We start from the raw sequence: 22,979 nt of genomic DNA on the forward strand, positions 1-22,979 counted from the left end.
GGGCATTAGCATCGCATCCAACCAATAGTTTGTCAGCTTGTTGTGCACAGGCTCCCGTCAGTCTCCTCACCTCCTGAGGAGGAGGAGGAGGAGGAGCACTATCCTTGTAAAGAAAGTATGCTGAGGCCATTAAAAACTCCCTTGTGATACCGTCCTCATGTTGCCACATCCTGATGGTCACGAAGTCCTGAGAACAAAAGTCTGCCATTGACATAAAGGGGATTCCATTTTTAACATAAATGCACGTTCTGGAGTTTCTTATATTTCCAGCATAAACCGCCTTACCTATAGTACTGCTGAGGCCCGGTACACCCCCTTTATATAAATAGGGATCCTGAATCAGGTCCGTGTCCACTTCTTGTCTTCGCAGAAGATGACTCGTGGCAGCAGTGACCCCTTTACTGTGTTGCAGATTTGTCTGCAGCACATTCAGTCTCCATCCTGCTGCCACCGTTGCTTATGATGTCTTTGATTTCCCTGACGGCAACCTGCGAGAACCCCAAGAATAGCCTCAGGTCCTGTTCCCACATTGGCTTCAGGGACTTCTCTCCGACTTCCACCCCTCACAGACAAAGATAAGAGCACCATATTCCAGATAGACTCTCCTGAATTTGGGTCCTGGACAAGCCCCGATGTTTGTCTGTCTGAGATCACAACTTGCCCCTCAGTATTGCTTCTTTCATGTCATTTTGGTCCCATGAGAGTTGGGAATCTAATCGGTCCACAGCATGGAAACCCCACACGGTGCAATGCTAATTACTCAGGGAGGTCACCTAGTATCCCTGAGGCTCCACTCACGACACACATTCCCATGCGTCACGCACCCTCGGCACAGATCGCATCATACCGTGGGTTGGGTATTGAGGAGTTGGGAAAAGACAAGGAATGGATGTGGGATGATAGGTCATTGTGGGACACACTTAGTCTGGCCCATTGCCGCAGACCGTACTGACCTTAGGTTCCCACAGCTGACATAGTCCTGGACTTCATGCAAACACACAAGCCTCTCCACCTGCGTGGACAGTGCTACTTCAGGCAGGGTAGTGTACCCCTGAGAGGTGGGCACTGATAACCTTAGCGTTGAGTGCCCCACCTCCCATGTGTATGTGCCCCCCCCCCCCCCCCCCCCCCCACACACACACACACACACACACACACACAGTTTAACTCTTACAGTAACAACATTTTTTTCTTTTACACCAGTTTTGACTTCCTTTTCTACTTGCCTTTTAAATCAAACAATCGAAAATGCAGGATGGAATGTAACAAAATTATGAAAAGAAAAGTTGCTACTCATCATATAGCAGAAATGCTGAATCACAGATAAGCACAACAAATAGACTGTCAAAAATAAAGCTTTTGGTCAGTAAGGCCTTCATCCAAAATAGGCAACAGACAGACAGATGCAAACGCAACTCACACACACATGACTGCAGTCGTGTGTGTGTGTGTGTGTGTGTGTGTGTGTGTGTGTGTGTGTGGTTGTGTTTTTTCTGTTTTTGACAAAGGTCTTACTGGCTGAAAGCTTTATTTGTGACAGTCTACAGCATCTCTGCTGTATGGTGAGTGGCAACTTTCCTTTGCATAATATTGTTGCCTTTGAAATAAGTCTTTCCTAGTGGTGAACAGGTGTACCACCTGTCAATATAATTCCTAAATAATCTATCAACTCATAGTTTTAACATTAAATTGTCCAATATGTGTTTCATACATAAAATCCCATTTGCAAAACTTAAGTCAATCAGCAAATTCACAATCTCATCTTTGAGTAACAGTTAAAATCTCACTAGATAAGTTATCAATAAAATTAATCAAAGTAGGCTTCTTTATTAGTAGTACTTTTATTTATACAATTTAATGATTTTAGAATATTGTGAAAAGATATTTATGCTTGCTTGCTAGAGTCTGACATTTCCATATTGAAGTCACCATAGACAGAGAGATTTCTCTTTTCCTCAATACTTTTTTTCACAATAAGTTCAAAATTTTTGAAGAATATTTCTGCAGTTTTGTTGGAAGACCTACAGAGACTTAGAACTGTTATATTCTGGCCTGTCAGCTTTATGCTGCTGAACTTCCTGTCTGATTTGAACAGTACTGGCTTACATCAACTTATGTGAATTTCAGACTATCTTTAATAAAAATTAAAGCTCTGCTATTTTTGTTACTGTTTTCTGGACATTATGCTAGCAGCAGTACAACCTTGAGGAACAAAAATGTATAGGCTTATTTCGGCTTCAGTTAGCCCGTGTTCTGATATACAAATTACATCCACATTTTGACATCTACAATAATGTTCTAATTCTAGTACAATATTTCAATCCTGTGTGTGTTACTCCTGTGGAGACTGTGACTGAGGTTAAACTTATTGTAGTGCACACTGAGATAGTAAAGCTCCCCTTTACCCCGCTCTCCATGCATGTTTGGAATGGCAATAAACACTAACATTTGGTACAGTGCTAAGTATTGTTTGTCATGTAGATTCGCAGAGTATGTATGTAGGTGTATATAATACAATGGTCTGCTCTTTGCACTAATGAGGCTGTGCTACTTTAGACAGTGGCCATGTAATGAAACATGTATTTATGTAGTACTAACACATCAAGATAGCATTACAGTAAAGGACAATGGAATTGGAGTGACATTGTAGTTTGCAGAGTGAATAAATAGATGGAATGATAAACACTGTGAAAGCACAAATTGAATTCCTTTGCTCTTGCAAAGACCAGTGTGGTGCCTTAAATGAGGTAACGTTAGTTCCTCATAGAGTTGAAGAAATGCTTGATCCCTGATAGAAAAAAATGAGTGGTGGTAATGTGATTGTAATACACCCACCACTGTTCATAAAACCCCACTTACTTAACAAAGATTTTGAAAATGACTCAATGCCGGTTACAAATGTTGTTAGTTGCAGAACAATTGCTCATTAAACTATTACTTCTACTTGTGCACATATGTAGGTCACTTGTTGCGAAATGTGTGTTGTTGGTTTCATCCCAGCAGCAATCTCCCCCCCTCCCCCCTCCAAAAATAAGAAAAAGCTTCTCTAGATCAGTAGTGTAGAGAGAAATGGAAAATATCGCTGGTAGATCATACTAGAGGACATTCTCTATGGGAGGGGAGTGGGGGGGGGGGGGGGGGGGGGGGTTGCAATGTGCATAGAAGTGAGCTGCAGTAAAAGAAATAGCATACCACACTCACGTTCATTTTCAAAATGTATTAGTCATGTTGATTTGGATGCATGTTTTTTTAATGTAATTTTTGCCGGCTCTGAAGAGTACCCTCGGATCTTTCTTTACTTCACATGCAAAGATATGTGTAGAATAAATAAGAGAAAAAAAAGATCTTTCAGCAGTTCAGCAGCGTTAGTAATCAGTGGAGTACAGATCTGTAATTTTTTTTTCTTAGTAGTAATTTTTGATATGTGCAAATTTACCTATTATCGTAAGACACTAGTTTAGTAATTGCCTTTTGCTATTTCCTTTCTTTGAAGGGATAGTTTTATTATAACTATTTTTTAACACTGTTGACACCATTAGTCTTTTTAGAAATATAAATCTTGTGCAAATGAAGAGAGAAACAATGTGACGAAAGTAGTGTTTTGTTGAAAGATCTAATCTATATCTTCAAGTATTTACAGCTGAGCAATAGCCACTGAAAGGCAGTAGTCTAGTGAGTTAAGCTGTTCCCTATGTGGTGGGACTTTCTGTGTGTGTTTAAATATTTAAATGAACAATTTTCTGTTGAGTTTTTGTAATGTTTTTGTTTTCATATTCAGGGTGACATCAATTCTCTCCAACAAAGAATTTTTTCCTGGAAAAAGAAACAATGGGGGAAAGAACTTCAACTTATTTTTCTCAGCTGAAGGCGATGATAATAAGGAATCTTTTGCTCAAGAAAAGAGAAAAACGAAAGACAATAGCAGTATGTAATTGGCTCTACTGATATATATTTTTTTTTAAGTTATGAATTCAAATTGTAATTCGGTCTTTACAAATAATGTTGTAACTATTACAGGAAGTATTTCTGCCACTTTACTCACTTGGAATATTAATAATCATCAAGATAATGATACCAAATCCCAACTTCCCCATAATGAATACACCTCGAGGTGACGCAACACTCTTCGAACATTTTCAGCTTTCCAAGAATCATTCTGTGGCCATTGTTCCAAATACTTCAGAAACACAGGTAAGTGGTATTGGCATTTAAAGAACACCATTGCCACTATAATTATATTCAAAGGACAACAGCACAGCATTAGCCATCTGAAAAAGTGTCCATTATGAAAATGACCAACTTTTGCTGTGAAATTGTCACCATTTTATGTTTGTGTCGACTGAGAAAACAATGAGGCTGATTGGACACATGTGCAATACAGTTTTTCACTTGCTACTCAGTGGTTTTACTGGAACTGTATAGAATATTGTGCATGATTAAGCTAAGCTACATCTGAAAACAAATGTTGCATGGTTTGTGCTGTGTCATGTACTCTCCCTTATAGTTCTTCTTTAGAAACTGTCAGACCACTTCCATTTGATAATCATATAAAATATAAACATTACACCGTAGTTTTCCTCAATATTATCTGCTCTTCCAACAATCATATAGAAATAGTGTTTAAACAGCATTTCCATGTCTAATAATCACGTTAAAAACCACGTACATGATACTTGATAGTATTAAGAGAGAAAATCCTGTGTTTCTAACCAGGCCTACCATTCATGCACACATTGCATTCTGTAACTTCCATAATGAAGTAGAACTTTCTGGGATGTGGAACGATACAGGATAAACATTAGCAGGCAGAAGCAGCTGCAGCAGGTTACATATTTAAAGTACACTATCTACAAATTATGACTAGTGCTAATCATTCAATAATTTTGGATTGCAAAATGATTTAGAAAATTGGCAGTTGACCCTAGATAATTAGAAGTGTGATGTCATCCACATGAGTACTAAAGTAATCAGTTAAACTTGGTTAAATGATGAATCAGTATAATCGAAAGGTCACAAATTCAGCTAAATACCTAGGAATTACAATAATGGAAAACTTAAATTGAAAAGAACACACAGAAAATGTTGTGGGGAAGGTGAACCAAAGACTGTGTTTTGTAGGCAGAACTTATAGAAAATGCAACAGATCTACTAAGAGACTTCCTACACTACACTTGTCCACCCTCTTTCGGAGTTCCACTATGCGGTGTGGGATCCGTACCAGATAGGATTAATGGAGTATCTTGAGAAATTTCAAAGAAGAGCAGCACATTTTATATTATCTGGAAATAGAGGGGAGAGTGTGTTGTCACAGACATGAGAAAGATTTCGAGGTGTACATCATTAAAACAAACGCGTTACTTACTGGGGCAGGATCTTCTCATGAAACTTCAATCGCCAACTTCCTTCTCTGAATGTGAAAATATTCTGTTGATGCTGCCTACAAGGGATAAAGGATCATCATAATCAAATAAGGAAACCAGAGCTTGTATGGGAAGATATAGGTGTTCATTTTTTCCATGTGCTGTTCAAAAGTGTAATGATTGTGAAGGAGGTTTGATGAGCCCTCTGCCAGGTACATAAGGTCAACTGCCGTGTGTCCATGTAGATGTAACTGTAATATGTCAGTCTTTGAGCACAAGGCCCTCCACAGCTCTCACTTCACCAAAATAATGATTTCCTGTTCAAAGGTACACATCCACAGAATCAAAATCTGTGGCTCAGTAACATTCAGTGCCACATTATTCCACTCTGTGCACTGTAGCATGCTTTGATTTTTCTTGGCATGGTTTCCACAAGATGGCGAAGATCTTGCTACTCAAGTGTGTCTCTCTGTTAAGATGTTAGCACTTCTGATGTCATACAATGTGTGTGCAGAGCATTCATGTGACAATGTACTGAAACTGGTCTCAAGTGTGTTTAGTTGGGACCCTGCCAGCAGGTAGTTCAGGTCATTATTTACAGCTTATCACTGCTTTCTGCAGAAAGGTTTACACAAGATGGACGTGGTGTGGCTGTATATTTTGACTGGGATAGATAGACCCATCACTGGAATCACCATAGGGCTGGATAATAAGTCATAACATCCTGTCCCATTACTGCACAGCCTTCAAATTATGCTTTGCAGTGATAAGAGAGGTCTGACAACTGTACAGGATACTGTCCTTTAGCATGACTGACCTACCTCCTTGTTGAACCCATTGGACTGCATGCCTGCATGTGTATTGGTACCTGGCTGCCCCCTCACTCATCCACGATGATCATCAGGCATCGGATGAATCCTATACTTGTTGATGAGGAGAGCCCAGCACCATTTTTCCAGGTTCTAGTCCAAGTGTTCCCTTAATGCACATTCTTCATGCATTGTATGCTGGGATGGGGATTTTTTGTTTGTAATGGCTCTTTAAAAGCCAAATGAATTGTGTGGATATGGTAACATACTAGCTGGATCAATACAGCTCTCCCAGGTTCCTCCAAAAAGACAGCGTGCAATTCTTCTACACTCTCCCTGGGGTTCTTATTGTAAGTAGTAGTTATCAGCTTAAGTTTTTGACTGCAGGTGACTACTGCAAGGCAGATCTTCAATGTTTTGTTTTTGACACAAGCAGGTGAATGTTCAAATGATATTGCTGTGGTGCACACCAGTTTGGTGGGCTACTTCCTGTCCTTACTACCCTTCTTGCTAGAAAGTGAAAAAATGCTTACGTCTTTGTGATACCCTTCAAGGCATAATGACTAAACACTGTACCAAGTTGTCCATTCACAACTGAAAACACAATGTGTTCAACTGAACTGTGCTGAGAATGCAGGCTATGTTTTGCCTCCATTACATAATGATTTTTCTGTCATCAAAAGAGCACCAAGGAAGAAACTTCCAAAAAAAAGGGTAACACTAAATGTTTTTTGAACAGAGTATGCCTCAGTATACATCTTAATCTCTCTTGTTCTCATTACCCCTGCTTGACATATCTGATGGATGTAGCACAGTTTAATGGGCCTTTTTGAGAGCAATGTCTTATTTCCTCCAAAGTTTCTCATTTGAGTTCCCTTGAATATCTGTGACATACTTATGTGTTGGCTATACCAATCTATCGCAGTCCCAGCAGTGAGTCTCCGAAATCATTCGGTGTTAGCTGTCAAGCCTGCTTGATAATAACCCCAAACAACAAAGCAGGACTCCTTGAACAGGGTGCACTAGCTTTTTGTGTGTGGTTCCCTTTACATGTAACAAACTCAATGAGTACAATGCACCAACCTATAATGTGACCACTGAAAATGATGCTGTTGGTAACACTGGTGGTTCTTAGAGACCTAGCTCAATCTGAATACATCTGTCTCTTTTTTGTCTCTAAAGAATCAGTGTCTGGTGCCACATGTTGAGTGCTACTAATTAGGAAACAAAACTTTTAAGCTAAAGCCTGACAGTGATCTTTCCTTGGATGATTTATTTCTCTTCATTGTAGAAGGAAAGTAGTAAATGTAAGCATGATTTTGGCTGCATGCTGCAGATATCAAGAATATTTAAAATGTGAAATATTCTTACAGAAATCTGTAACACTCATTTATAAAATGTGTCATGAAATTGCATGTCTTGGTGTGCAGCTACCATTCATAACTCTGATTCAGTTCCCAAATCATCCATATCAACAGGAGAGGGAGTAAGAACACATGAAATGTTTTCTGGATGTCCTGGAAACAATTTCAGATGCAGTGGTATCATCATTTGCTGTGTTTTGGTACCTACCAAAATTCTGCTGTACTTGCAGCACACGACAGAAATGTGGAACATGTAATAATTTGAGAGTCTACAGTATAAATATCTAGTTATAATTGAGGCACCGTCTACATCCACCAAAGTGTGGGTCTTCCACATCAAAGCTACTTTGCCAACAAGCTCCTGTACAATTGCAAACATATGTGCTCCTATTGAAGCATCTTTCATTAGAATCAAAAACTACTTCCTGGATGATGATGTCAAAAAAATCATCTTTGACAATTTTTTACACATAATAGATGTCCTTGAATAAATAAAAAGTAGACTAAAATAAGTAGAAGAAAATAATACAAAATATATTCTCAGCATGAGTTATGCTCATATAATACATTTTGTTGTTTGTTTGTAATTCATTAGTGTAAAAAATGTAGGTCATTTAACACACACTCATTGAACTGTGGACAGTGCAAAAGCCTTTATTTCTCATCCATTTTGCAAAGGTAGTAATAAATTTATTTATGTTTACTGCAGGGGAACTTTAAAATTATTTGTTAAAGTAGGACGGACCAAAATTTTAGTAACACTATTCACGTTTACGTAGCACTTCACTTAGCATAGACCGGGACTGTGTTCTAGGCAGGCCCGATGTTAACTGACTGGGCATGGCCTGTGCTGCCTGAGTTGTTGTTGTTGTTGTTGTTGTTGTTGTTGTTGTTACGCCAGCAGAGGTCGCGTCCAAATTCTCGCGTGCCCTCTGGTGGACGGGACTCTACTTGCGGCAACTACCGTCCGTGACGCACCGTGCCGATGTGCGCCTCCCGCGATCTGTCTGGTGGCTACTGCAAAAATATTTATAGCTTTTATGGGTCTTTGCCAGCCCTGCGCATGGCATATTAATTGTATAATGAATTATTTTGTTATGGCCATGGGTTTATCTCCATAGGTTGTATTTACTTGCACAAAGACAAGGCAGTTATAGATATACAGGCAAGGTATTGTTGTTGTATTCATTTGTTTGAAATAATCCCTACATTACTGACATTGTTCTACAATTCACCTGATAGTAGCCTTGTCCAATTTAAACAGTAATATTGATCCTACTAAATGACCTCAAATTAAAGTAAGGTAACAAATGTCATGTCTTGTCAGACCTCCGTTTGCCCAGTGTAGTGCAGCAGTTCAATGTGACATGGACTCAGTATTTCATTTATTTATTTTATTTATTTATTGTCATGTTCCATAGATCCTTTATGCGGGTGCATCACTAGGATGTAGAATGTGTCAGGTTATTACAGTAATAACCATATGTAAATGGTCATGAAGCTTACAAACTAAATCTTATATAAACAGATACATGAGGTTAAAGTTTTTAAACAACACAGATTATAATTAGTAATAATGATTACACAAACAAAATGCGATATGTATGACATCTGTACAATGTTCAGTTCTCATGCAATAAATAATTGAGTGTTCCCAGACTTTATGTACACCCTGTATTTGTAATCATGTACAAAATAAAGTCAAATGTAAGTAGTAATATTTCATCAAGGCTAGACGTTTTCTCATCAACATATCTTCACAAATGTAGTAACATAAACAGTTTTCTAATTAATTAGGCATAAGAAAATAAAATTTTGTACATACATATAGAAAAAAGACATATTGCTGAAAAGTTGCTGAAATGTCTTGGTTGATTTTACTAAAATATAAAATATTGTTTTTAAATAGGCATAACAACATATAGAATTTCATATCCTCATATATGGCACAAAAGATAGGTACATTATTAGGCTCATTAGTACATTAGTGAAAGGAAATTAGTTTTACTTCATAATACTTTGATAATTATGAATTTTTGTTGAGAGAGGTTATGAATCAGAACCTACAGATTTGAGCAATATTCCAGATATTCATTGATGCTGTAGAAGCTGTTGTTTAGTAATAGATTTTTTAGTTATCAATGTTTGGTATGCTCTTGGTGTTATCTGTCAATGCTCTGAAGAGGATTTATGGTTTGTCAATTAAACTGTCCAGATATATTGGTTCTCTGTGTACGGTTTTTTTTTTTGTTGTCATCCCTATTCTTTGTTTAATAATTGTGAATCTCGCTGTTCCATGCAGAAAACTCTCTATGGCTCTTAATGAAGCCTGTTATTGTTGAACACTTGCAAATATAAATATGGATGGTAGCATCATGAGTTTCATTCCTTAAAAATGCCTCTGCATGATTCTCTGGAAGCAACATCCTTTATTAATCTAACAGCTTTCTTTTGAAGTTTAAAATAATGCTTTGCAAAAGAGGTATTTCCCCAGGATAATATGCCATACCATACCAGATTATGCATGTAGGCATAATAAGCACTTAACACTGTTTCAGCATTGCAACAATCTTTATGCATTTTTAATATGTAACAGCATTTGGTTAATTTTTTGTTAGGTGTTTCTTCTTGTTTTCCCCATCTTAAGTGTTCATCCACCCATAATCCTAAAAATTTTATGTGATTCTTTTGCTGAATTTGGCTATGTCCTAATGTAAACTTTACATTGGTCCAATTTTATTATTTATGTGGTTGAAGTTAATCCATACAGTTTTCTTGTCATTAACAATTAGACAGTTCTCTTTAAATCATTTTTCTGCCGCTTCTACTGTTTTGTCAGTTTTCTGCAGCAACTCATCATTCTTTCCTTTTCTAAAGAAGCTGGACTCATCAGCAAATAATATAGTATCAGTTGTTGAAGATAAGTCGTTAATAAAAACCAAGAACGGGGGGACCATAACTGAGTCCTGGGGAACCCCATAATTAACTTCTCATATTCAGAGTGGTACATATCATCATTCTGAAAAATTTGCACTGTTTGTTTCCTGTCAGATAAATATGACATGAACCAGTCACAGGAAACATCAGACACCTTAATTAAATAGTTTTAAAAGTAGCAGATTATGATTTATAAGCTTGAAAGGTTTGGAAAGTTCCAAAAATGAACCACAAATTAGTTCACTGTCCTCAGTGGTTTTGTAAACAAGTTGCCTTTTTTGAAATCATTCTGTGTGTTTGCAAGAACTTTGTTTTTGTTTGGGAAGTATAGCAATCTATCAGACATTATTCTTTCAATTATTTTTTGAAAATGCAGGTAATAATGGTAATGGCCTAAAATTTCTATTGTCAAATTTGTCACATATTTTATTAACTGGTATAACTGTTGACAAATTTACTTGGAAACATGCCAGTTGCAAAGGAGTCAATGATTATGGGGACAGGTTGAGAGACAATATTATTAGCACCATATTAATAATTTTGTCAGGGATACCATCAAATCCACAGGTCATTTTACTCTTCAGTTTACTAATGGTCCTTTGTACTTCATGGGTGTTACTGGATATAGGTACATTCATAAAACTGTATTTAAAAGAGTAGTCAAGGCAGCAGGTTAATTTCAAACCATAAAAATAAGACAAAGGGTGTATGATCAGTTATTAAATCTGGATTAGATTTTAATGTATGTAACAAAGAAATATAAAAAATTAACATTGAAGGAAAATCCAAAACTTCATTACAGAATATTTCTTTACCTAAACAATCAGTTTGATTTTCAACAAACGAAAAACACTATAGATACCATAAACTGACTCATTGAGAAAATAAGCACATGATTAGACAGGGGCAACAAAGTGTCGTCAGGAACCTTTTGCAACCTCACAAAGGTGTTTGGTTCTGTAAACCAAGCATTGCTTATGTACAAACTACAATTCAAATACCAGAGTGCTTCAATGAATTTTTTATAAATGTAGCAAAATTTGATGTCAGTGTAACAGATTTTAACACCACAGTTAATCCTTTTAGCCTCCATGAAAACTCTGAGTGCCTTAAAAAATTTTTAAGTTTGCATTAAAGATGAAATAAATTAAATCTTAGCATTAACAAACACAAACTCTGCAAGTTGGCGGTGAAATAGCCATTAAAGTCATTGAAGAGTACACAAAATAGTAGCAATTTCACTAGCCTTTTTGAAAAGTGGTTTAACTTTGGCATATTTCTGTACCTCTAGGAAGCAGCCTTCTTCAAAATATAGATTCAATAAATTGATGTTTTGAATAGGGCTGCTTCCCAGAATTTTATAAATATGCCAAAGTTAAACCTCTTTTCAAAAAGGGGTCAAGAGAAGTCGTGGGAAACTATTGTCCTGTTTCAATTCTCCCAACCATATCTAATACATTTGCAAAAGTCACTGTTACCCAAATGCAAAACTTCATTATAAAATGTTTCTTTACCTAAACAATCAGTTTGGTTTTCAACAAATGAAAAACACCATAGATACAATTAACTGTTTCATTGAGCAAATAAGCACATCATTAGACATGGGCAAGTGTCAGGAACCTTTTGCAAGCTCACAAAAGTGTTTGTTTCTGTAAACCATGCATTGCTTATTTACAAACTACAATGCCCTACAGTGGCTTAAATCCTACTGATCAGACAGAAAACAAAGAGTTTACTCCAAATGGGGAAAATTATTATTCTGACTGGAAAAATTTTTCAGTGTGTCCCCCAAGGCTCCATACTAGGCCCATTCCTGTTTTTGTTCTGTGTTAAAGATTTGCCATTAAATATCAACTCCCCATCATTTCTGTTTTTATACAGTATTTCTGTGTTAGTTGAAAATAAGGATTCAGTAAAAAATCCTGACTCTTTCATCAGTATCCTCAGCCATTAGAAACTCGGTTCCAACTAAATGGGTCTACTCTGAACATATATAAGACTTGCATGATGCATTTCAAAACCAAACAGTCAAAATGAGAGAAGATTAAGATTATTCACAACAACAAAGATACAGAATAAATCAGCTCAGTCAAATACCTAGGGTTAAATTTGAATAAAAAATTTGATCTGGCAGGCACACTTTGAATGCCTAGCTAACAGATGGAGCTTTGCAAATAACATAAAATTCCATTGACATGGACACCTGAATGGTGGCAATCTACTCTGAATCCACTAATACATTTGGTATCATTTTTGTGGTAACTCGACAAACATAGGGATAATACTAAAGATACAAATTTTTTTTCAGTATGTGCACTGTAAACCACAAAGAATCATCTTGCCCATTATTTAGAAAACTCTCCCATCCCTATATATTTTTGAGATTATTATCTTTTTGTATACCACATGGGACTTATTTGAGGGAAACCATTCTGTTTGCACGTGGTACAAGAAACAAAGAAAACTTTGCTTCCCTCCCAAGACATCAAATTGTATGCAAACCAAATATGATGCAAATGTATGTAATCAGATGAATTAACCACAATTTACATTGATTTTTATTTGATAGTGGTCCAAGTGAAATACTCATTTCTGTACTCATCACATCAGATATCTCTCTGGGGTGTGCCACCAGATCATATTCTGCAAAACCCACAATATTTCATAGATACAACTGTTCAACATCTTCAGGTGGTGGTTATTGCTGTTGCCCATGTGGCCATGTCGAAATTTATCAGGGCAGGAGCACGCAATATACATGTGGCAGAAAGGCCTTCTGTGCATGCACTATGGGCAATGACTGTGCTGCCAGATCTACATTTACACCACATCATACTCCACAAGCCACCTAATGGTGTGTGGCGAAGGGTACTTTCAGTACCACTATCTGATCCTTCCAACCATGTTCCACTCATGAATAGAGCGTGGGAAGAATGATTGTCAGTAAGTCTCTGTATTGGCTCTAATTTCTCGAATTTTCTCCTCATGGTCAATACGCAAGATGTATGTGGGGGGAAGTAATATGTTGTCTGACTCCTCCTCAAAAGTGCTGTTCCGAAATTTCAATAGTAAATCTCTCTGTGATGCACAAAGCCTCTCTTGTAACATCTGCCAGTGGAGTTTGTTTAGCATCTCCGTAATGCTCTCTTGCCAGCTAAACGATACCATGACGAAACGTGCCACTCTTTGTTGGATCTTCTCTATCCCCTCTATCAGTCCTACCTGATAGGGGTCCAAGATAGATGAACAGTACTCAAGCATCAGGCAAACAAGCACCTTATAAGCCACTTCTTTCATCGATGAGTTACATTTCCTTAAGATTCTTCCGATGAATCTGTGGCTGGTGTCTGCTTTCCCACTATCTGTTTTATATGGTCATTCAACTTACGGTCACTCTGGATAGTTACGCCTAGATATTTTACAGCAGACACTGTCTCCAGCTGTTTGTCATCAATAGTGTAGCTGTACAGTAGTGGATTTATTTTCCTGTGTATGCACAATATGTTACATTTATTTACATTCAGGGTCAACTGACAGAGTCTGCACCATTCATCAATTCTCTGCAGGTCATTCTACAAATTCTTACTATCTTCTAGCATTGCTACTTTGGTATAAACAACTGCATCATCTGCGAATAGCCTTAAAGAGCATCCAACACTTTCCAGTGGATGATTTATATATGTTGTAAACAGCAATGGCCCTATCACACTTCCATGTGATACTCTGGATATTACTTTTAAATCTGTCGATTTAGTTCCGTTAAGAGTGACGTGTTGAGTTCTGTCCACAAGAAAGCCTTAAATCCAAGTGCAGGTCTGCTCTGATACCCCACAAGTTCCACAGATGCTCCTGTGATTAATTGCTGAATTAAATCTCAGCAGCATGCTGTGTTGAATCATTAATGCGAATTTCTTGTTCCTCCTGTTTTAATTTAGCAGAAGTCAATGATGGATTCCAGGCAGCACTTAATTAAAAAGCAGCGTCCTCTTAATAAAATAGTCTGTCATACGGATATGTGTGGCCTCCTCAAGAATGCAGTCTCCTTTTAAAACATGTGATTCTCTGTGTCCAAGCAGTGCTACACTACTGCCGATTATCAGGTCGCCCCAGGCATGTATACCATTGGTGATCAACACAAAGTCTTTGCGCGGTTTGGCAGTCTGACTAGTATCAGATTTCCCAAATTGGCATGTGAGTTTAGGTACCACATTTCCTAAGGCCAAGATTATCTTTGAACAAACACAACAAATTTCTCAATTTTGCTGGTGGCTGAAAAACACACTTGATATTGTCTGTCTTTAGGATTCTGTCTAGTCTTGCAGACAGACATTTAAAATATGGCAAGAACACCAGTGCAACAGGTGCCTCTGCATCTTCATTTACATCCCTGCTTTTAACTTGCTTAGAATGGAATGCATGACATATTTGGCTGCATATCAACCGTTCTGTTTGAACACTTACGAATAGTGTTTTAGCTTGTCAGGCAGACTGTCAGCATCGGAGACCATATGTGCTGTATGTGCCAACAAGCTTAAGATACTACCATGTTATACAGGATGATGACTGCTTGTGGCCTGCAAATATAACTCTGTGTGAGTTGATTTTCAGTAGACACTATGTCTCAGTGCACCCTGGATTTTCTTCTAACCATGACATTCAGGAAGTGTAAGGTGGCATTTTTTCCCCACTTCTATGGTGAACTGTATATTCAGATGGAATGAGTTCAAATGCTCGAGAAACACAGGTAATATATCTAATCTGTGGGGTCACACCATAGATGTATTGTCTACGTACTGCCAGAAGCAGGAAGGTTGGATATTTGCTTACTGCAGTGCTTTTTTCTCAAAGTCTTCTGTAAAATAATTGGCTACCATAGGAGATAGAGGACTTCCCTTGGCGACAATGTCCACTAGTTCAAAATACTGGTGAGCTAAGCACATATTTAAACAATAATACCTTTCTCAAACTTACTGCTGATTAGCTCTAATGAGTCCTGCAGAGGTACTTTCATAAATAAAGATAAAATGTCAAAGCTAACCAAAAGATCCGATGGTTGTAACCTAAGTGTCTTCAGGCATCTTACAAAGTCTTCTGAAGTGCAAATATGATCATCACATTTGCCTACAAATGGTCTCAACAGTGAAGTAAGATGTTTAGCTAGGAAATGGGTAGAGGCACTGATGTTTCTCACTACTGGGCAAAGAGGAGACCTATCCTTATGTATCTTTGTAGGCTATACAGTCTTGGAGGAACTGCATCCTGTTGGTGGAGGCACTTAATGATTTTAGCCAGAATAGAACTCTTCTTGAGAAGGTCTAATGTTTCTCGAATCTTGCCAATTGGATCCCCTTTCAACTTGTGATAAGTTACTATAAGTCTTACTATTGTATTCCGTGCGTGAGAGCCTTCCTTGAGCATCGAAACCACTGTGTTGTCAAGGATCCTGTCAATGAGATTAAACACAGTGCGTCAGTGTGGCACATTCCCTTCTTGTGCTTGGGCCTCAAGATGAGTATACTTTGACATTTGGTGAACCATAGCTTGTTGCTTAGAACAGTCAACTAGCACCCAGGTGGTACTATCTACCCAGTCTGAGGGTATAGCTGAGATGTTCAAACAAGGGAAGGTTTGCCAAATGTCAGAGTATGCTCATCTTGAGACCCAAGTGCAAGAAAGGAATGCTCCACATTGATGAAACACATTTAATCTCACAGATAGCATATTGGATGATGCAGAGTGGTTTCAGGGCTCCAGAAAGGTTTGAACTTTGTACCAAGACTTGGCACATTTCCAATCCAAGATGCCATAGAACAGGCAATTTTGAAACTTCCCCAATTTTAACCCAAGCCCCTACATAAAATTTGAATATCAGTTCAGCAGAAAGGAGGCTCTACAAGACTTGAGAATGGACAAAGACCTCATCATTTCACCTGCCAGCAATGGAAACACCACTGTCTTTCCCTAACAAGCTGAATACAACAGTAAGATAGAGGTGCTGCTTGATGATCCTGCTTATCACAAGTTAAAAGAGGGTCCAACTGGCAAAATTTAGAGAAAAATGTTAGACCTTCTCAAGAAGAATTCTATTCTGAATTAAGTCATTCAGGGTCTGCACCAACAGGCTGCCATCCCCCAAGACTGTATAGCCTTATGAAGATACATAAGGATGGATCTCCTCTTTGCCCACAAGTGAGCAACACTGAAGCCCATACCTATTTCCTGGCTAAACATCTTACTTCACTGATGGGGCCTCTCATAGGCAAACGTGGTGATCATATCCACAATTCAGAGGATCCCATAGGACACCTGAAGACATTTAAGTTACAACCATTGGATCATTTGGTTAGCTTTGACATTGTATCTTTATTTACAAAAATACCTATACAGGCCTCATTAGAGCTTATCAATAGCAAGTTTGAGAAAGACATTGTAGCATTACTTATCTCAACTTATTTCTTATTCAGCAACAAGTATTTTGAACAAGCGGATTTTGTCATCATGGGAAATGCTCTGTCTTTCATGGTGGCCAGTTATTTTAGGGAAGACTTTGAGGTAAAAGCAATGCAGTCAGAATGTTTCCAACCTTCCTGCTTCTGGCAGTATTAGGCAATACATTTTTGGTGTGGCCTCACAGAATAAAGACATTACTTACGTTTCTCCAGCATTTGAACTCGCTCCATAGGAATATACAGCTCACCTTGGAAGTCATGGTCGGAAGAAAAGCCTATGGGACCCTGGGATGTAGTGGCCACCAAAAACCACCTCACACAGAGTTATATGTGCAGGCCGCAAGCTGTCACCATCTTGTGTAACGTGGTAGTGTTTTATGCTCTTTGACACTTAGATCACATGTGGTTTCAGTTACCAGCAGTTGTGTGATGAGCTACAACACCTAAGAACAGTATTCCACAGAACAGATGTTCTGACAGACAAGACACACCGTGCATACCAGTCCAAGAAAGTTCAAAGTAAGGATGTAAATCAAGATGTGGACTCACCCATTGCAATGACATTCTTGCTGTATTTTGGCAGCAAGCCTTCATAAATAGAAAGAATCCTCAAGAGACATGACATCATGTGTTTTTTGCCACCAGCAAAATTGATGAATTTGTGTGTCGATCAAAGATGATCTTTGTCTTAGGAAACTTGGTGTTTATAAGATCCAATGCCAATTGCATCTTGTAGCAGTGACAACAGCAACTACCACCAACAGATGCTGAACAGTTGTATCCATGAAATATTGTGGGATTTGGGCAATATGATCTGACAGCAACCTGATAAGTGTATTTGCAGCAGATCCATCCAGAAAGCCTGAAAAGTCCTGAAAGGTCAGATCTCAAATATGTTTGCCACACAGATTTTAATATGATCAGTCACTCAGTAACCACCTTTTTTTTTTTTTTTTTTTTTTTTGAGAGAGGGTGTTCTTCCAAGCACATAGACCTCAATTCTAGCTCAAACACTTCACATATACATTGTTGTTGTTGTTGTTGTTGTTGTGGTCTTCAGTCCTGAGACTGGTTTGATGCAGCTCTCCATGCTACTCTATCCTGTGCAAGCTTCTTCATCTCCGAGTACCTATTTCAACCTACATTCTTCTGAATCTGCTTAGTGTATTCATCTCTTGGTCTCCCTCTACGATTTTTACCCCCCACGGTGCCTCCAATGCTAAATTTGTGATCCCTTGATGCCTCAAAACATGTCCTACCAACCAATACCTTCTTCTAGTCAAGTTGTGCCACAAACTTCTCTTCTCCCCAATCGTATTCAATACCTCCTCATTAGTTACGTGATCTACCCACCTTATCTTCAGCATTCTTCTGTAGCACCACATTTCGAAAACTTCTATTCTCTTCTTGTCCAAACTAGTTATCGTCCATGTTTCACTTCCATACATGGCTACACCCCATACAAATACTTTCAGAAACGACTTCCTGACACTTAAATCTATACTTGATGTTAACAAATTTCTCTTCTTGAGAAACGCTTTCCTTCCCATTGCCAGTCTACATTTTATGTCCTCTCTACTTCGACCATCATCGGTTATTTTACTCCCTAAATAGCAAAACTCCTTTACTACTTTAAGTGTCTCATTTCCTAATCTAATTCCCTCAGCATCACCAGGCTTAATTTGACTACATTCCATTACCCTCATTTTGCTTTTGTTGATGTTCATCTTATATCCTCCTTTCAAGACACTGTCCATTCCGTTCAACTGCTCTTCCAAATCCTTTGCTGTCTCTGACAGAATTACAATGTCATCGGCGAACCTCAAAGTTTTTACTTCTTCTCCATGAATTTTAATACCTACTCCGAATTTTTCTTTTGTTTCCTTTACTGCTTGCTCAATATACAGATTGAATAACATCGGGGAAAGGCTACAACCCTGTCTCACTCCTTTCCCAACCACTGCTTCCCTTTCATGCCCCTCGACTCTAATAACTGCCATCTGCTTTCTGTACAAATTGTAAATAGCCTTTTGCTCCCTGTATTTTACCCCTGCCACCTTCAGAATTTGAAAGAGAGTATTCCAGTTAACATTGTCAAAAGCTTTCTCTAAGTCTACAAATGCTAGAAACGTAGGTTTGCCTTTTCTTAATCTTTCTTCTAAGATAAGTCGTAAGGTTAGTATTGCCTCACATGTTCCAACATTTCTACGGAATCCAAACTGATCTTCCCCGAGGTCGGCTTCTACCAGTTTTTCCATCCGTCTGTAAAGAATTCGCGTTAGTATTTTGCAGCTGTGACTTATTAAACTGATAGTTTGGTAATTTTCACATCTGTCAACACCTGCTTTCTTTGAGATTGGAATTATTATATTCTTCTTGAAGTCTGAGGGTATTTCGCCTGTCTCATACATTGTGCTCACCAGATGGTAGAGTTTTCTCATGAATGGCTCTCCCGAGGCCATCAGTAGTTCTAATGGAATGTTGTCCCGGGGCCTTGTTTCGACTCAGGTCTTTCAGTGCTCTGTCAAACTCTTCACACAGTATCTTATCTCCCATTTCATCTTCATCTACATCCTCTTCCATTTCCATAATATTGTCCTCAAGTACATCGCCCTTGTATAATCCCTCTATATACTCCTTCCAACTTTCTGCCTTCCCTTCTTTGCTTAGAACTGGGTTGCCATCTGAGCTCTTGATATTCATACAAGTGGTTCTCTTCTCTCCAAAGGTGTCTTTAATTTTCCGGTAGGCAGTATCTATCTTACCCCTAGTGAGACAAGCCTCTACATCCTTACATTTGTCCTCTAGCCATCCCTGCTTAGCCATTTTGCACTTCCTGTCGATATCATTTTTGAGACGTTTGTATTCCTTTTTGCCTGCTTCGTTTACTGCATTTTTATATTTTCTCCTTTCATCAATTAAATTCAATATTTCTTCTGTTACTCAAGGATTTCTATTAGCCCTCGTCTTTTTACCTACTTGATCGTCTGCTGCCTTCACTACTTCATCCCTCAGAGCTACCCATTCGTCTTCTACTGTATTTCTTTCCCCTATTCCTGTCAATTATTCACTCATGCTCTCCCTGAAACTCTGTACAACCTCTGGTTTAGTCAGTTTATCCAGGTCCCATCTCCTTAAATTCCCACCTTTTTGCAATTTCTTCAGTTTTAATCTTCAGTTCATAACCAATAGGTTGTGGTCAGAATCCACATCTGCCCCTGGAAATGTCTTGCAATTTAAAACCTGGTTCCTAAATCTCTGTCTTACCATTATATAATCTATCTGATACCTTTTAGTATCTCTAGGGTTCTTCCATGTATACAACCTTCTTTTATGATTCTTGAACCAAGTGTTAGCTATGATTAAGTTATGCTCTGTGCAAAATTCTACCAGACGGCTTCCTCTTTCATTTCTTAGCCCCAATCCATATTCACCTACTATGTTTCCTTCTCTCCCTTTTCCTATTGTCGAATTCCAGTCACCCATGGCTATTAAATTTTCGTCTCCCTTCACTACCTGATTAATTTCTTTTATCTCGTCATACATTTCATCTATTTCTTCATCTGCAGAGCTAGTTGGCATATAAACTTGTACTACTGTAGTAGGCATGGGCTTTGTGTCTATCTTGGCCACAATAATGCGTTCACTATGCTGTTTGTAGTAGCTAACCCGCACTCCTATTTTTTCATTCATTATTAAACCTACTCCTGCATTACCCCTGTTTGATTTTGTATTTATAACCCTGTAATCACCTGACCAAAAGTCTTGTTCCTCCTGCCACCGAACTTCAATAATTCAAACTATATCTAACTTTAACCTATCCATTTCCCTTTTTAAATTTTCTAACCTACCTGCCCGATTAAGGGATCTGACATTCCACGCTCTGATCCGTAGAATGTCAGTTTTCTTTCTCCTGATAATGACGTTCTCTTGAGTAGTCCCCTCCCGGAGATCCGAATGGGGGACTGTTTTACCTCCGGAATATTTTACCCAAGAGGACGCCATCATCATTTAATCATGCAGTAAAGCTGCATGTCCTCGGGAAAAATTACGGCTGTAGTTTCCCCTTGCTTTCAGCCGTTCGCAGTACCAGCACAGCAAGGCCGTTTTGGTTAAGGTTACAAGGCCAGATCAGTCAATAATCGAGACTGTTGCCCCTGCAACTACTGAAAAGGCTGCTGCCCCTCTTCAGGAACCACATGTTTGTCTGGCCTCTCAACAGATACCCCTCCGTTGTGGTTGCACCTACGGTACGGCCATCTGTATCGCTGAGGCACGCAAGCCTCCCCACCAACGGCAAGGTCCATGGTTCATGGGGGGGGGGGGGGGACATATACATTAAAGTTCTTTTTGTTATGGAAAGAATGAAGGTGTTGCACAGTATATAGACATTAAACAAGATCAGTAACACGGACCAAGCTTACACCCACATGCACATATGTTCGACTACATTGTCCTGGCTGGCTCCTTGTACTGGCACTGCAGCTTGGCTGAGTTGAGGGGTTGTGTCAGGTTGAATGAGCAAGGGGAGAAAGGAGAGAGGTAGTGGGAGAGAAAGTTGGGGGAAGGGTTGCTGATAGTTGGCAAGGAGAAGTAGCAAATGGATGAGATAAGAATGTGACAAAGTGAGCTCACCCTAGTGCAGGCAGGGGGAGTTGTGTGTGGTACACTATGAAATGGATAAGCGAGTTTGGTGTGTGTGTGTGTGTGGGGGGGGGGGGGGGTAGGAAAGAGGGGAAGAAGTAAGAAAAATGAAGAGAGAGACTCGAGAGAGGAAAGTGTATGTGATGATTAATAGGGTGGAATGGAAGGCAGGGGGACAGGATTGGGCATGGCTAAGTGGAACTGGAGCTAGCAAAGCTTGTGTTGAGGGGGGGGGGGGGGGTAGTATACTTTACAAACTGCACCATGAATTCCCCCTCCCCTACACACAAAAAAACTGATTGTATGGCCAATTTTTAAAGGTCTTATGTGATTTTCTTATTTAAGGAAACTTTGGTTTTTAGGCCAAATCAGAGATTTTAAGGGTTCCACTTAATCACCAGGTGCCATCCCTGCATCTTATGAGTGCAGAAACAATCTCTACATTTGTAAATCATATTCATGATCGTCTAAACCTTGATGTACTTTTTGTTTGTACCGTCTTATGTATCATTTTTGTACTTTGGCCAAACTTATTGTGATAGATTTCGCTGTTTAACCTAGTCCTGCAAGCAACAAGTAAGAGCATCCATACCTGCCCCCCCCCCCCTCCCCCATCCCCAAATCTCTCAGACAAGGGGGAAGAAATTGTGTGTTGTCCATTGTTTTTCTTTCAAGAAAATTAAGTTGGTAACACACAGTTTTTTTTAACAAGGACTGTTTTATGGCTACTTACAAGTCTCCATTCATCTTCAAAAGTATTAAAAATACTCCATACCTCGATGGGTAGCACAGCCCCCTCATCTCCACTTTCCACAAAGTATCATATGGACACCCTTGTCTGCAATCAAACATTTTTTAAGCAGGTAAAGCTTCAGAGATAGCACCTTAATGCTAATATGATAATAGTGAATTTTGGCATTTATAAAAGAACAAGGTGTGTTTGGCATCCTGAAATTATATTTTAATTTCTCTGACTGTTGCTGTTAAGGACACTATATTAAGTCCATTTCACTGTCTCTGCTTATCAAAGTATTTAAATTATTTATTAGTCCATATTTTGTATTTATCTGGGTTATGTTAATTTTTATGATGTTTTACATTATTTCCATTTTTTGGAGAATATTTAAAACTGTTTGTTCTCTTGCTTGCTTTAACACATTATTTACATTGTTGTAGTTACAGATACCCTCTTACAAGAGCTACACTTTTCAGAAATGTTATGCAATCAGTTTTCGCACCATTCATCCATACATTATAATACTTATCCTCAGCAATGTTTCTTCTTTAGGGCTAGCAGCGTAATATATGCTTGAGAACAACATGATTATTAGAATAGATGCACTAAAATAGCTGCTTGTAATAATGAATCTTTATTCGCAACAGACAGTTTCAGCATTTATTGTCATTGTGAAGTAC

General features: G+C 38.6%; 1 protein-coding gene across 1 annotated transcript in view; it reads left to right on the forward strand.

Moving 5' to 3' along the window:
* Window positions 1–22,979, forward strand: part of LOC124544655 (cholesterol transporter ABCA5-like) — a 347,877-nt gene that overhangs the window by 54,012 nt on the left and 270,886 nt on the right. Inside the window, exons 2-3 of the mRNA XM_047123269.1 lie at window positions 3,779–3,924; window positions 4,018–4,191. Of these exons, the coding sequence (XP_046979225.1) occupies window positions 3,829–3,924; window positions 4,018–4,191 (270 nt within the window). The 5' untranslated portion in view covers window positions 3,779–3,828. The remainder of the gene's footprint in view (window positions 1–3,778; window positions 3,925–4,017; window positions 4,192–22,979) is intronic.

The sequence above is a fragment of the Schistocerca americana genome, chromosome 8 (genome assembly GCF_021461395.2).
Source record: "Schistocerca americana isolate TAMUIC-IGC-003095 chromosome 8, iqSchAmer2.1, whole genome shotgun sequence".
In the NCBI taxonomy this organism is placed as follows: Eukaryota; Metazoa; Arthropoda; class Insecta; order Orthoptera; family Acrididae; genus Schistocerca; species Schistocerca americana.